Source organism: Bidens hawaiensis, unplaced genomic scaffold (assembly GCF_021521415.1).
Source record: "Bidens hawaiensis isolate Kalapana, Puna unplaced genomic scaffold, B.hawaiensis_p1.1 tig00067048_1, whole genome shotgun sequence".
Lineage (NCBI taxonomy): Eukaryota > Viridiplantae > Streptophyta > Magnoliopsida > Asterales > Asteraceae > Bidens > Bidens hawaiensis.
The window spans coordinates 1-16,687 of record NW_027501877.1 but is presented as its reverse complement, the minus strand read 5'-3'; the positions used below and the strand labels follow the sequence as shown (position 1 = coordinate 16,687).

The window sequence follows — 16,687 nt, the reverse complement described above, 5'->3', positions numbered from 1 at the left end:
GAAAGTAACAAATCTGTATCGAATCAAAAAACTGTTAAAAAGTTATTTTTTTATAAACATATTTGTTAATGTATTAACAATTAAAAAAATAAAAGAAAATCATTTGATACCTCCAATTAAATACTTCCAAGTCTTTTCCCACACATCATCCGGCCTAGATAAACTGTATGTGATTAACATGGTTGCAAATAAACTACGTAAATAATAACCACTTGCAGTATGACTTGCTTCTTCAATAGCTTCTATATACCCGTTGTCATCATCTAGAAGGCCTCTTTTAAAACACGCATCTCTATACGTAGCACATACTTCACCATCAACAGTACGAATATCTTCAAAGCACTTAGGACCTCTAACCTTGTTTAACCGAATTCTTAGATAGTATGCTTCATTAAAAGCTGGAGGAACATGATGAATTCGACCTATAGAAAAACCTCGTTTAAGTAGCTCCCAAACCCTTTCGTCTTGTTTCCAAAAAAATTTAGTAGGAAACTCAACGTACGTTAGGGTTCGTGCAAGATCATATATTTGGTTACACTCCATCCAACCAGTGAATCTTGACGAACCAACAGTCGGCTTTTTTAAAACGTCTTCCACATCATCATCATCTGCAAACACAACTGTTTGTTGTCAAGGTAACTGAAACGGAAGGCGAGTAACTGAAGGAAATATATAATGGAAATCAAAAGAAAAAATTCTCCATGCCGCCTCACATGCAGATATGCATATAGATATCTGCAATCATAAAACACCTTAACTTCGTCTACAACTTGATCTTTGTTATCACCATTATCTTGAAAAAGTGATATAGTAGCACGATCGGGCCCTTTATTAATGTACTTAAACAAATACTTTATAGAACCCTCTTGATTACACCATTCAACATTGATATGGACTTGATATTTTTTTAACAATTTCTTGTTTTACGGAACAACATGTCTGTTGTCTAAATTTACCCCAGACTTGACAACAACATTACCCAAATCTCTTCTTTGATAAACAGGAAACCCATTAGAATCAATTGACGTCTCATTTTGAAGTTTCTTTGGGAATTTTTTAGAGCATGAGTTATCGACCATGCAAGATCATTCAAGGTGAGTAACACCACATGGACCATGCATCATATGGTCGCTTAAAAGCGAATACAACTCCGGTTCTTCATTCTTATCTGGAATTTCTGCTGAGATAAAGTTGTCTATGTACTCCGGATTATGAATTTTGTGATCAGAATGCAAAAACAGGCAAATATTTGCATGGGGTAATCCACGTTTATGAAATTCAATTGTGTAAACAGTTGCACAACAAAAGTAGTTGTGGATTAGATAAGTTACTGAATAAAAATATAAGATATGTTAACAATATATGTTTTAGTAACCTAATTTTCACAATGATAATCAACAATAAGTTAAAAAAATAGTGTTATCATGAAATACAAAAATAAAACCTACCTGCTTGAAGCTTCCCACAAAGCTTTATCCTTCAGGTATTTCATTAATGAATCAAGCTTAATCTTGAATACCCTACATAATATATTTGGCCTGTCTTCGGACATTCGATTTTTATTTCGTAAAAATCATTTGATTTCTGGCAATTTGGGTTGCATGTTATGGTTATAAAGAAATCAGGATAACCAAACCATCTACATATACTCATTGCATCAAGATAATTCTGCATCATATATCGAGCACCTTCGGTAAATGAAGAAGGTAAAATAATACATTGTCCGGCCGAAGAAACATCCGATGTTCATCCGAATGTAGGTTTCTTAGGTTTTCATAAGTTTCAGACCTAAGATTTTTTTGTTGTGTGCGTACATAATGCAACCTTTTGTTAAGTCTATATCATTATGTACGCATCTACAAACAGTTGTTGAGTCAGTCTTCCACCATTTAAAATCAATGAGTAGCTGTCTGGCCTATCTTGAAATCTGTACGCAAAGAATTCACGCATTGTGCACTTTTTGCGTTTGCGTTTTGTCGAACCTCGAAGATCACGATGAAGTATGTCAATACTGTAACCATCATCACCATATTGAAAAAATATAGGATACTGAAGAGGAACATATGATGGATGCAATTCACTAATACGTGTCAAAGATCCACTTTGAGTTGTGACAATAATATCTCTTTTATCAAATGCATCACCAATATTACCAACGATTAAGGCTGCAACATCAGAAGTTGTTGGGAGGTTATACGTCCTTGCATCCCCTTCGCGTGTTCCAATTATTCTCAATTTTAAATCCAAATATGGATTTTGTTGAAAACAATCCATTGCAATCTGATAACTTTTAACCAACAGATTATGAGAATCCAACACGTCCTTCAGGTAATGAATATATTTCTTCTCCAATAATTCAGAATTTGAATCCGTTTCCCTACATAAGAAAATGGATAGGTGTAAAAATAAAATTTAGGAAAAATTGATAAAATTAATTTTGTTTATAAAAAAAATCTATTTAAAAATTTAAAGACTTATGTTACGTACCGAAATATGTCTCATCTGTTTGATATTCATTCTCAGTATCGTTAATGTATAGTTGAGAGAACCATGGTTTTCGTTCGGGCATCGGAAGAAGACTTTCCAACGAATGATAACTCTCTCCACCAAGTCTAAAAGTATATGGAGCACTTCCTCTATTAATAGAATTATCAATCTTCCCACCAAGAGACGTAAAAGAAAACATGGAATTATATCGTCTAATGTTTTGAAGAAAATACATGTTGGTACTATCATGACCAAGGAACAAATTTAAGTAACTCATTGGTGACGGCTTCATATTCAGAAGTTGCACGTCACCATTACTACAACAAAGTGAGTAACTTGTAACACCGTTGTTTGTTTTTCCTTTCTTGCTCTCAACATCCTATAATAATGCTTTGCACAGTCCACACATGACATTTGATCACCATGATCTAAATAATCTTCTCAAAAATCAATAATACTTGAATAAAGAACAACAACTAAGTTATAAATATATTAACTATGAATAATTCAGTTAGAGATGCAATTTGCTAATTAAACCATCAATTCGAAATAATTAAATAAAAAACAAAAGAAAACTTATGAATATATTAAGTTTAAAAAATGTGGTTGAACAAAATGATAACGCAAAAAATAAAATATGAATCGAAATAATTAAATAAAATAAATTAAACTAAAATTAAAATATATTAAGTAACAAAAGCAAATGTATTTTAATTCTCGTACCTCCAGATATCGGTTTGTATGGATTGATATACTCCTCTTCAGCGTTAAACGACTGAAATTGATCTAAGTTTGCCATGCGTATGGGGTCATTAATATTGAAGCTTATGTGAGACGCACGATGCTTTGATGAGGATTGACCATACAACATTTTAGATGGGGAAGAACATCCAGGCCTTGATATATTCGATGAAGAAGTAAAATGTTGGTTGGTAATATTAGACAATGGTGTCAAATGATAAGTAGATGACACATTCACACCTAAAATATAAAAGTGGTTATTAATATACAAAGAACATACACAGTCCTATATGAGTATTTAAAAATAAATTTTACTTGTGTTAATGAAACATGATTTGTACTTGTGTTACCTGGTGATATCAATCCTTGTTGTCGATTTGTAGTTTGAGGACTATTGGTGTTGAGTCTTCCATTTAAAAACATCCTCTGATGTCTTTGGTTATCCACTAAGCAATCTTGTAATGTGTTGGTAGGACAAACTACATAATTATTAACTAATTACAACGTCAATTAATAAAAACAATAAATAAAATACGAAAAGAGAAAACCAATAACAAATCGGATGGTTTTATTTGTATATAATAATACCGTCTCATCTTTCAAAATCATTTCTATGGACCAATCCTCTCCAGGTTTATTGTTGTCCTTCAAACGCCATAGTCTCAGTATACGAACCTTCAGTACACAGTTGTTGTTAGTCACATCCAAATTGTTGAACATCGTAATGTTTGATGGTTCCATGTTGTTGTTTGAGAAAGAATCAAATTAAAGCAAGGATTAAACATTCAATAATCAATATTAATACTTTGAACAAAACAAATAAAATAAAAAATAAAAAAATATAAAAGTATGAAGAAAATTATAAACCTTGAAAATGACACAAATAAGAATTTTGAGTAAAGAAGTGAGAAGTGTGAGAATTTGTGTATTAAGATTATAGTATATATAGATAAACATACTGTGTTTGAAAGTTTGAATTGTTCCATAAGAAGGAAAGGCCTAAATATAGTAAATTTAGAGAATACAATTAGGAATTTTTAAGTAACCAAACAATAATAACTCATCACTCATATCACTCATATCAATTAAATTATAATTGATGTTTACTTATATTGGTATTATTAAATATAGTAAATTTAGAGAATGTAATTAGGGATTTTTCTATAATCGAACAATAATAACTCATATCAATTAAATTATAATTGATGTTTATAAAACTAGACACATTAATTTGACTTTGAATTTAAATTTAAATATGTAATAAGTTGTTAGGTTGTAATAATGATATGAATCAATACAAATCAATCACAATACATCTAAAAATAAGCCAAAGTATGTTCAATTTAAAATTTAAATTGTAATCAGTGTTTAGGATCTTTTATATTCAATCCTATAGATGCAATTTCAATTAAAAATTATACATTAAATTAAAGATTAAACATACATTATACATTAAACATTAAACATTAAATTAAACATATAGTATAAAACATTACTCAACATTAAACATATATTTAAACATACTAACCTAAGTTACTAATCTAAAATACAAATAAAAAAAAATTTACATGTACTTTAATAGAAATTTGGTATCAATTAAACATAGGAATTAAACATAGCAATCGATATGAAACATGTCAATTAACAATTAAACATTAAACATACTAACCTAAATTAGTAATCTAGAATAATAAATCGTTTAACCATACAAACCTAATGGTTTAGTGACCTGAAAAAACGTCGATTGACGGGGAAAACAACCATGGATGTGATGACATGATTAACAGTATACTTCCAAATGCTGAGCAGGTACATCGTTATGGATCTACTGAAATCAATTGCTGGATCTAATCAAATCAATCCTTGTCTTCAAATAATGGAGCCTTACTTTATCGTCGATCACACTAATTTTGGTAAACTCTAAGTTCGATTACAATTGCAGGATCTAATGAAATCATCATCGGATCAATGTAAAATAATGGCGGAGTGAAAGAGGGATTTTGGTGATTAGGTAAAAAGGAATTGAATATTAGAAGACTCATAAGGAAAACGGGTATTGTAATATTGGAATATTGAAATTGTAATTATATTTTTATTCTTAAACTTAAATGGTTACATTAATTATTGCTAATTGAATTTCTTTTTGATTTATTTAATTGTTAAGAAAATTAGAGAAGTATAGGGTATATTTGGAAACAAAGGGAATAGACCAATAGAGAAGGGCCATGTGAACCCAATCTCAATTGTTCTAATGTTATAGTAGGATTGTTGTCCTTCAAACGCCATAGTCTCAGTATACGAACTTTCAGTACACAGTCGTTGTTAGTCACATCCAAATTGTTGAACATCGTAATGTTTGATGGTTCCATATTGCTGTTTGAGAAAGAATCAAATTAAAGCAAGGATTAAACATTCAAAAATCAATATTTATACTTTGAACAAAAAAATAAAATTATAAATAAAAAAATATAAAAGTATGAAGAAAATTATGAACCTTGAAAATGACACAAATAAGAATTTTGAGTAAGGAAGTGAGAAGTGTGAGAATTTGTTTATTCAGATTATAGTATATATAAATAAATAGATTGTGTTTGAAAGTTTGAATTTATAAGACCCTGATCCCGGTGCCCTACTTTGAACGTTGAATTTACTCATAAACATAGTTCTACAAATCAGAGTTTATTAAAATTTTTCCGGAAACGTTAACTTTAATAATTCGATACACAACATTCGATCTTTTCTTTAAAACATAATAAACAACATCATACTTAAAACATCATTTCTCTTCTATCTTCATATGCTTGCCTTTCAATCCATGCGATGTGCCCTCCTCACGCTAGCTCATTAAACACATTCACCTGCGTGCATACTAAAAGTCAGCTACGCTGAGTGAGTTCTAGTTAATCAGGCAACATACAATTCATTCTCATACATTCCTCCCGTATCAGAAGACACGTATTAATACCTTAACCTTGTATAAATTTCCATAAGAGGAACGTCACGTAATATCTGTTAAAAGAACCATTACTATTACCCATATGATATATATTCTCCATAGGTGGAACGCTCTATATACTTTCCATATAAGGAACACTCTAGATTCTTTCCATAGAAGGAACACTCTATACATTATCCATAGAAGGAACACTATACTATCCATAGAAGGAACACTACACTATCCATAGAAGGAACACTATGTTATCCATAGAAGGAACATTGTACACTATACATAGAATGAACTCTATATATTATCCATAGAAGGAACACTGTATATAAGTTATCATTTAATATCCATGCAAGGAGCTAATCACTTCCTTTGGAAATATGTGCATTATACGAAGATCGTGTACGTACCGACAAGCTTTCATAACATATAAATCATACATGACATACACTTACCATTTAAGGTAAGTCTACTAGCTATCACATCGACTATGCACACAGCCCCAAAAACATAACAAGGAATGGGGCTAGAAACTCACCTGGATTCTGTTACGTTCTCCTTCCACTGTTATTCCTTTCTTTAACTGAGCTATGCTAACTGTATATTAATCACGTGTGTTAATACTTGTCCTAATCACATTATTCATATTTCAGCCAAAATGGCTAAGTCTGGTCTAATCTAATGGTCTTGTTTTAGATTACATTTTACTTAGAATATTTCATCCTTAAGTACTAATGTATATGAATACATTGTATTCTAATGATAGATTGTAATCCAATGATACATTGTAATCTAATGATGGATTGTAATCCAATGATACATTGTAAGCTAATGGAAATTGTAAGCTAATGAACATTGTAAGCTAATGGGAATTGTACGCTAATGAACAATGTAAGCTATTGGGAGTTGTAAGATAATGAACATTGTAAGCTAATGAGAATTGTAAGCTAATAAACATTGTAAGCTAATGGGAATTGTAAGCTAATGAACATTGTAAGCTATTGAACATTGTAAGCTAATGGACATTGTAAGCTAATGGGAATTGTAAGCTAATGGACATTGTAAGCTAATGGGAATTGTAAGCTAATGAACATTGTAAGCTAATGGGAATTGTAAGCTAATGAACATTGTAAGCTAATGGGAATTGTAAGCTAATGAACATTGTAAGATAATGGGAATTGTAAGCTAATGGACATTGTAAGCGAGTATAAAGTGTAATCGAATTAGGATTGCGAGCGAGTTTCAATTGTAATCGATTTAGGATTGTAAGCGAGTATCAATTGTAATCGATTTAGGTTTGTAAGCAAGTCTCAGTTGTAATTGATTTGGGATTGTAAGCGAGTATCAATTGTAATCAAATTAGGATTGTAAGCGAGAATAATGTATGCGAATTGGACCATGTAAGCGACTAAGGCCATTGTAATCGTACCAGATCATTGTAAGCCAACGAGCTGAACAAATGAGTCACGGTTTGGTCCTATATCGTCATTATCTTCACTCGTTTTAACCTTAATACCTTAGTATGGTTAGATATTGACCCATAAGTGTTTTCCTTAACCGTTTTCGGCCAAAATTTAACCCAAATGACCATAAAGCTTGAACCTCTATGGTCCAAACGTTCAAAACTAGATCTAGGGTTTCTTTTTATGAACCGTTCGTAACCATAAGTTCGTTAAGTCCATTTTAACATCAAGTTTGCTACTTTATGGTCCGTTTATACCCGATCTACTCTAGGATTTGATTTCATGGCTAACCGTTCATAAAAATATAAACTTTAATGATCAAGACCATACCTTTAAACGTTTGTTAGGTCACGGTTTAGCTTGGTATGAACAATAGTCTTGAATCTTGCTTAGATATCCAAGATCTATCAATATGTAGCTTGGTTTTTGGTTTTGGATCTATCCATTTGCACACGACAGTATATGGTAGCTATGTGTGTGTTTTTAGAGTGTGTAGAGATTCTTGAAAGATAAGATGGATGCAAATGGAAAGGATTAGGGTTTAAAAGGGTATTTATACTCCCTTAAGCCCATGGACCTAACGCTCATCTTTCCTTTTTGGTCCATAACTAATTCCATCTAAAATGCCTACTTATCCTTCCATTTTTATTATTTTATTATTTTATTATTTCTCTATTAACCCGAGTAACTATTATGCCATAAATAAATAATACATTTAAATATTATTCTTTGAAAATTCGGGATGTTACAGAATTGTTCCATAAGATGGAAAGGTCTAAATATAGTAAATTTAGGGAATACAACTAGGGATTTTTGAGTAACCAAACAATAATAACTCATCACTCATATCACTCAAATCAATTAAATTATAATTGATGTTACTTATATTGATAGTAATAAATACAGTAAATTTAGAGAATGTAATTAGGGATTTTTCTATAACCGAACAATAATAACTCGTATCAATTAAATTATAATTGATGTTGATAAAATTAGACACGTTAATTTGACTTTGAATTTAAATTTAAATCCGTAATAAATTGTTAGGTTGTAATAATGATATGAATCAATACAAATCAATCACAATACATCTAAAAATAAGCCAAAGTATGATCAATTCAAAATTTAAATTGTAATCAGTGTTTAGGATCTTTTATATTCAATCCTATAGATGCAATTTCAATTAAACATTATACATTAAATTAAAGATTAAACATGCATTATACATTAAACATTAAACATTAAATTAAACATATAGTATAAATCATTACTCAACATTAAACATATATTTAAACATACTAACCTAAGTTACTAATCTAAAATACAAATCAAAAAAATTTAATATATACTGTAATTGAAATTTGGAATCTATTAAACATAGGAATTAAACATAGCAATCGATATGAAACATATCAATTAACAATATGAATTAACAATTAAACATTAAACATACTAACCTAAATTAGTAATCTAAAATAATAAATCGTTTAACCATACAAACCTGATGATTTAGTGACACGAAAAAACATCAATTGAAGGGGAAAACAACCATGGATGTGAAGACATGATTAACAGTATACTTCCAGATGGTGAGGAGGTACATCGTTATGAATCTACTGAAATCAATTGCTGGATCTAATCAAATCAATCCTTGTCTTCAAATAATGGAGCCTTATTTTATCGTCGATCACACTAATTTAGGCAAACTCTAAGTTCGATTACAATTTCAGGATCTAATGAAATCATCATCGGATCAATGTAAAATAATGGCGGAGTGAAAGAGGGATTTTGGTGATTAGGTTAAAAGGAATTGAATATTAGAAGACTCATAAGGAAACCGGGTATTGTAATATTGGAATTGTAATTATATTCTTATTCTTAAACTTAAATGGTTACATTAATTACTGCTAATTGAATTTCTTTTTGATTTATTTAATTGTTAAGAAAATTAGAGAAGTATAGGGTATATTTGGAAACAAAGGGAATAGACCAATAGAGAAGGGCCATGTGAACCCAATCTCAATTGTTCTAATGTTATAGTAGGATTGTTGTCCTTCAAACGCCATAGTCTCTGTAACATTTCGGGTTATCCGTTTCTTTTCGGTTTTGTAATCATTACCCTCCCCGGGTTCGGGTTCGGGTATTTTATCAATAAATCTCATGATTATTTTGACATTTTACTTATTTATTAATTTATGGATTTGATTTTAGTTATGAGATGTTAAAAAACAACCCCTCAACTTACTTTATTATACTTTTGAAACCTCAACCATAAAACAGGGACCAAAGTGCAAATAATATACAATTTCGTTCCCTCCTCTTTTCCCTCTCACGCTGCATTCGATGTACACCCCCCCTCTATCTTGGACCATAATTTACGGAAAAAATCGCGTAATTGGTGTTACCATATTATTAGCCTACCTTAAACGCGTTTAACCGACTAAACATGGAAAACTCTAACTAATTGACAGCTTTTTGATACAGACGAACCGCGGCTGCCATTGACTCAATACCCTATATAAACTCGTTTATTTTCCAATTAATTGTACAAACACACTCACCTAGACCTCGAGACACTAAACCCTAAGTTATTCAGCCCGTGCATTGTCATTAAGATCCAGATTCGTCACCAACAGTGAGCCTCAAACCCATTCGCCGTTCACCCTCTATACATTATCAATTACGGTAGTTAAACATTTCTTTTGGTCGTTTTTAATCAACAACAAAAACCCTAAATCAAATTGTATCAATTATAAATGAATCAAACGAACTAAGGTCGAGGGTTTTTTTTGGGGAAGATGATAAACTAGTCATATTGTATTTATATTAACAGTATCATCCTTGTATCAAGTATAGGCGCTGGCCTGATAGCCAACTCACTTTCTCTTAAACATTGAACCGGCCTGGGGCGCGGGTTCGAGTCCCCAGGCCCTGTTTTCGGGTTTATTTTTTTTTATAACTTCATTCTAATAAGTTATTACAATTATTATACCTACATAACACTAAATAAGCATCGTTTTAATGAATCGAACTCCTAATCAACTCTTTTTCTTTCATATTTATGTAAATATACTTGTTTAAATTTTATAATAGGGGCTACATATACATACATATATATATATATACCTTATACAAATACTCATAAATAATAAAATGTATAAATCCTTTTTACGACTCTCGTTAATGAACTAAATTGTATTAAATATACAAATATTTCGTTTAACTTTTCTGTTAATTTATAACATTTATTTTACTTATCAAACTAACGAGAATCAATAATTAAGATAATTAAATACTGATAATAATAATAATAGTAATAATAACACAATAACCGTATGATAATAAGACTAATTACATATTAATAATCTCATCGAAATCCAAGATCTGACATGAGTCTTGTAATACAATATGTTTATAACTATTTTCATTTATAACAAATAGGGCCTTCCATCGACGTATCTCGAGGAGCTAAATCTTTGGTTATTTAAGTTTTCTATCGTCGTCTCATCCTCACAAATCCACTCGTTAAAGATAAGTAAATGCACATCCCCCATTTTACCGTTTTTTCTATTTTGGGGGCGTTATGCGTTCAAAATCAATCAATTGTTTTCACTACAATTCCTTTATATGCATAATTGTAATTGCTCGATTAGTTGTTATGTGCGAATATGACTATGTATTTATTTTTATGTTGGTTGGTACCTCATCCTCATTATTATGATCATACGCCGTCGAATTAGCCGTTTTCAATATGATTCGAGTGAAAAGACAACTTTTATTTATTGTCTACTAGTTGTAGTAATTTACAATTATCGCATGGAATTGTCTCTTATTATTATTATTATTATTATTATTATTATTATTATTATATATATACTCAAAACTGTGGTTTACTTGCACAACTTTATGTTGAAAAAAATATATATTTTCACACATGACGCAGGTAGCTTTATCGGATGAATCAAGTAATGGAAGTTAGATGAGACCTTAGGTTGCTTGATGACTGAAGAACACTTTTTCTTGTTGTAAGTTATTTATTATCGATTTGTAACGTTATTGTTAAGACAATGTTTGTGCTTTTAAAAATTGATATATGAATGAATAATTTAGATATTGACACGTGTATTTTACTTAGTGTCTTCTGAGCTATGATACAATCAATGTCGCGCCCCGGAATGTTTTGCCGTAGGTTGGGGTGTGATAGTCTCAGTATACGAACCTTCAGTACACAGTCGTTGTTAGTCATATCCAAATTGTTGAATATCGTAATGTTTGATGGTTCCATGTTGATGTTTAAGAAAGAATCAAATTAAAGCAAGGATTGATCATTCAATAATCAATATTTATACTTTGAATAAAACATATTAAAAAGAAAAAGTATGAAGAATATTATAAACCTTGAAAATGATACAAATAAGAATTTTAAGTAAGGAAGTGAAAAGTATGAGAATTCGTGTATTCGGATTATAGTATTATATAGATAAGTAGATTGTGTGTGAAAGTTTGAATTGTTCCATAAGAAGGAAAGTCTAAATATAGTAAATTTTGGGAATACAATTACGGATTTTTGAGTAACCAAACAATTATAACTCATCACTCATATCACTCATATCAATTAAATTCTAATTAATGTTTACTTATACTGGTAGTAATAAATATAGTAAATTTAGAGAATGTAATTAGGGATTTTTCTATAACCGAACAATAATAACTCATATCAATTAAATTATAATTGATGTTTATAAAATTAGACAAGTTAGTTTGACTTTGAATTTAAATTTAAATCCGTAATAAGTTGTTAGGTTGTAATAATGATATGAATCAATACAAATCAATCACAATCAATTCAAAATTTAAATTGTAATCAGTGTTTAGGATCTTTTATATTCAATCCTATATATGCAATTTCAATTAAACATTATACATTAAATTAAAGATTAAACATACATTATACATTAAACATTAAATTAAACATATAGTATAAAACATTACTCAACATTAAACATATATTTAAACATACTAACCAAAGTTACTAATCTAAAATACAAATAAAAAAATTAACATATACTGTAATTGAAATTTGGAATCTGTTAAACATAGGAATTAAACATAGCAATCGATATGAAATATATCAATTAACAACTAAACATTAAACATACAAACCTAAATTAGTAATCTAAAATAATAAACATTTAATGATACAAACCTGATGGTTTAGTGACCCGAAAAAAGTCGATTGACGGGGAAAACAGCCATGGATGTGAAGACATGATTAACAGTATACTTCCAGATGATGAGGAGGTATATCGTTACGGATCTACTGAAATCAATTGCCAGATCTAATCAAATCAATACTTGTCTTCAAATAATGGAGCCTTACTTTATCGTCGATCACACTAATTTAGGCGAACTCGAAGGTTGATTACAATTGCAGGATCTAATGAAATCTTCATTGGATCAATGTAAAATAATGGTGGAGTGAAAGAGGGATTTTGGTGATTAGGTTAAAAGGATATGAATATTAGAAGACTCATAAGGAAACCGGGTATTGTAATATTGGAATATTGGAATTGTAATTATATTCTTATTCTTAAACTTAAATGGTTACATTAATTATTGGTAATTGAGCTTCTTTTTGATTTATTTGATTGTTATGAAAATTAAGTAAGTATAAGATATATTTGGAAACAAAGGGAATAGACCAATAGAGAAGGGCCATGTGGACCCAATCTCCATTGTTTTAATAATATAGTAGGATAGTAATAAAATAGGAGTTACTAAATAAAAAAAATAAGAATATTGATTTATTAGTAATAAAATTTGGGTTACTAGATAATAAATTAGGTTGTTTCGTACACTTGACAGCTTGGGATAGATTCATAGTCGGGGTGTTCTTCGGGGAATTTAATCGGGTTTTGGGTTGTTCAGGTTGGGTTATTCGGGTTTCAGCACATGGGCAATTAATCCATAAACCGACCCAAATAAGTTCGGGTTGTTCGGGTATCGAGTTGAACGAGCCGTGTTAATTCGGGTCGGGTTTCGGGTTTAACAAGTAAAAAAATAACTTTAACAAAATCATTAACATACAAAACCAATATATTATAATTTAGAGGACATCTAGTATTCATATATAAAACGTGATTGAATATATCATGAGTATAGAATGTGATTATAGGACATCCAACGTAGATGTTCAGTTAAAAACTATAGATTGAATATTATTGAATTTGATTAGTATGAAACATAATATAGAACATGTTTATATACATTATTACCTTGAATCAATTAGAACAAAAACATCGCCACATCCCTTGGTTAACCTACTACGGGTTAATCAGGTCAACCCGAATGTGAGGATTTTAACCCAAATAGTTAATCATGGGTTCGGGTTAGATGTTTAAATGGGCTTGGGTTGTCTTGGTTCGGGTTTCTTATTCGGGTACGGTTAAAAAACACACTCCCAATTCATAGGGCATTTAACCCAGAGTAGGTTTTGTATTATTCCTTTCATTTCAAATAAGTTTAGTAGTAACACAGTAGAATCTTTACAAAAAATAAGTTTTCTTTTATTATAGCTAATGTATTATGTTTTAGGGTTAGCTTTAAATAAGAAATTTGATTTTCCTAATGAAGACTAGGAAGAATGGTATTTTAGTTTAATACCTTTTTATTAAAAACCTACTTATTTTAATCTCCAAAACTCACTTACATTAATCTTAAAAACCCACTTACATATTCACTCATCTCCTACAACCTCCATCGCCCACCGCCACCACAACCGTCACACTCATCGCACCACCTCGTGCAAAAAAGTCTCCAAAAATTTCGCCGAAAAATTAGATCAGAAAAGTCATCGGAAAACAATCCCCGGGAAATTTCACGAGAAAAATCGGCGAAAATTCACCGAAAAGTCACCGGGAAATAGCCACCAGAAAAAACACAATGGAAATAAATATGAAAACGCTATGAAAAAAACAGAATGGAAGAAAAAACACAATGACAAAAACAGTTGTATAACACAATGTAAATAACACAATGAAAAAAATATTTTGAAAACAAACACAATAAAAACACAATTGTATAACACAATTTTGGTAAGACGCAATTTGTAAAAAAATCCGCTAATTTTTTTAATTTAGATATAGCAATATCGTACTCATATAAAAGATAAAAAAAAAACACTCGTTATTATGGTGAATTTTTTTTTTCTAAAAATGTCGTATAAAAAATTAATGTGCGTTTTAAAATGATGGGTGAATTTGACATGTGTCTTTCATGTGAGGAGAGAAAGTTAACAAATGTGTTATCCCTATTATGCATTTCCCCTTGCTTCGCACTTGATTTTCTCACTAAACTAATCTCAACCATTCGTGTCAAAAATCAATGAATTAGATTACTTTTTATTCTTCCTACGAAAACCATGCTTCTCATGGGTTAGGTTCAAATAAGAAGTTTGATTTTCCTCGGAATGCTAGGAAGGAGGGTACTTTAGTCTATTACTTTAATATTGAAAACTCACTTCCTTTAGTCTCAAAAATCCACTTATATTAATTTCAAAAACTCACTTACATCTTCACTCATCTCCTACAACCACCACCAATCCAATGCCCACACCGCCACCACCTCGCAGGAAAAGTCTCCGGGAAATTTCATCAAAAAATTCATCAGAAAGTCACCTCCAAACAATGTAAGGCCCGTTACCGGTAGCCCTACTTTAACGTTGGATTTACTCATAAACGCAGTTCTAAATATCAGAGTTAACCAAAACTTTCGCGGAATAATAAAACATCAACCATAACATTTTACATAACCATCAATTCATGTCTTATAAAACATTCGTAGTCAATAAAAACAGAACATAGTCTTTAAAACATCACAACATTTCTTCGAGATGCCAGTATCTTCGATTTCCATGCCATGTGTCTTCAGTCACGCGAGCTGCCTCAACCTATTTGCCTGCGTGCATACTAAAAGTCAGCTATGCTGAGTGAGTTCTAGTTAATCACATAACTTACTTTTCATACACATATACGTGCCCGAAGGTACGCATTACAACATATCAAGATCAACATTCGTCCATACACATTCATATCTAACCATACATTATAAAGGGCGTTTCACCCTACATACCTCGGATATTTTTAGGGTCCGGTACCCTCCATCCTCGGATATTATTATGGTCCGGTCACCCTTCATCCTCGGATATTATTAGTATCCGGTACCCTTCATCCTCGGATATTATTAGGGTCCGGTACCCTTTCTTCCATAGCTTCACACTATACCTGTCCTTAAATATTTTTCCTGACAATACGTGCAATCTCCGAAGAGCGTTCACGTACCATTAACTTATCATACGTACATTATGCATACATCATAAATATTCATACATGCATCTTATCTTACATCATACATAGCAATCACGTCTTTAGCTACCACCTGACGGTACATGCAATATCCGAAGATCGTTCACAGCACCGTCAAGCAATCATCATACATACATCATTCAAGGCATACACTAACCAATTAAGGTAAGTGTATTAACTATCACATCGAGTATGCACACAGCCCCGAAAACATAAGAAGGAAGTGGGGCTAGAAACTCACCTCTATGCGGTTGCGTTCACCGTTTACGGTTATTCCCTTCTTGAGCTATGCACGACTAACTGTATAATAATTATACGTTTCAGTAAACTATCACTACACATATCGCCTTTCTTGTTTAATTATTACCCTCAAAGAACAGGGGTCCGGGGGCAGCGCCCCCGGCAGCGGGGTTCTAGGGGCGGCAGCCCCTAGCGGGGTCTAAGGGGCAGAGCCCCTGGCTGGGGTTAAGCATTTTGAATCATTGAATAATAAGCATTTTCTTTAACTGTCTTAACACATTTTCCATTAGCATTTTGAATCATTGAATAATATGCTACTTAAAAGTTCAAGGGCTTATTTGTAATTAAATCATTATTTTCTAAGTCCAGGGACCATTCTGTCATTCTGTTAAACTTCTAATTCGTTACTTATCCTTAACGAACTGACTTGCCATGACGAACTGGTTCTT

General features: G+C 31.3%; 1 protein-coding gene across 1 annotated transcript in view; it reads right to left on the bottom strand.

Moving 5' to 3' along the window:
- Positions 1-3,969, bottom strand: part of LOC143604829 (uncharacterized) — a 28,879-nt gene extending 24,910 nt beyond the window's left edge. Inside the window, exons 1-4 of the mRNA XM_077081189.1 lie at positions 3,817-3,969; positions 2,484-2,866; positions 1,983-2,377; positions 111-608 (exon numbers count right to left, since the gene is read on the bottom strand). Of these exons, the coding sequence (XP_076937304.1) occupies positions 111-608; positions 1,983-2,377; positions 2,484-2,866; positions 3,817-3,969 (1,429 nt within the window). The remainder of the gene's footprint in view (positions 1-110; positions 609-1,982; positions 2,378-2,483; positions 2,867-3,816) is intronic.
- Positions 3,970-16,687: the final 12,718 nt, after the last annotated feature.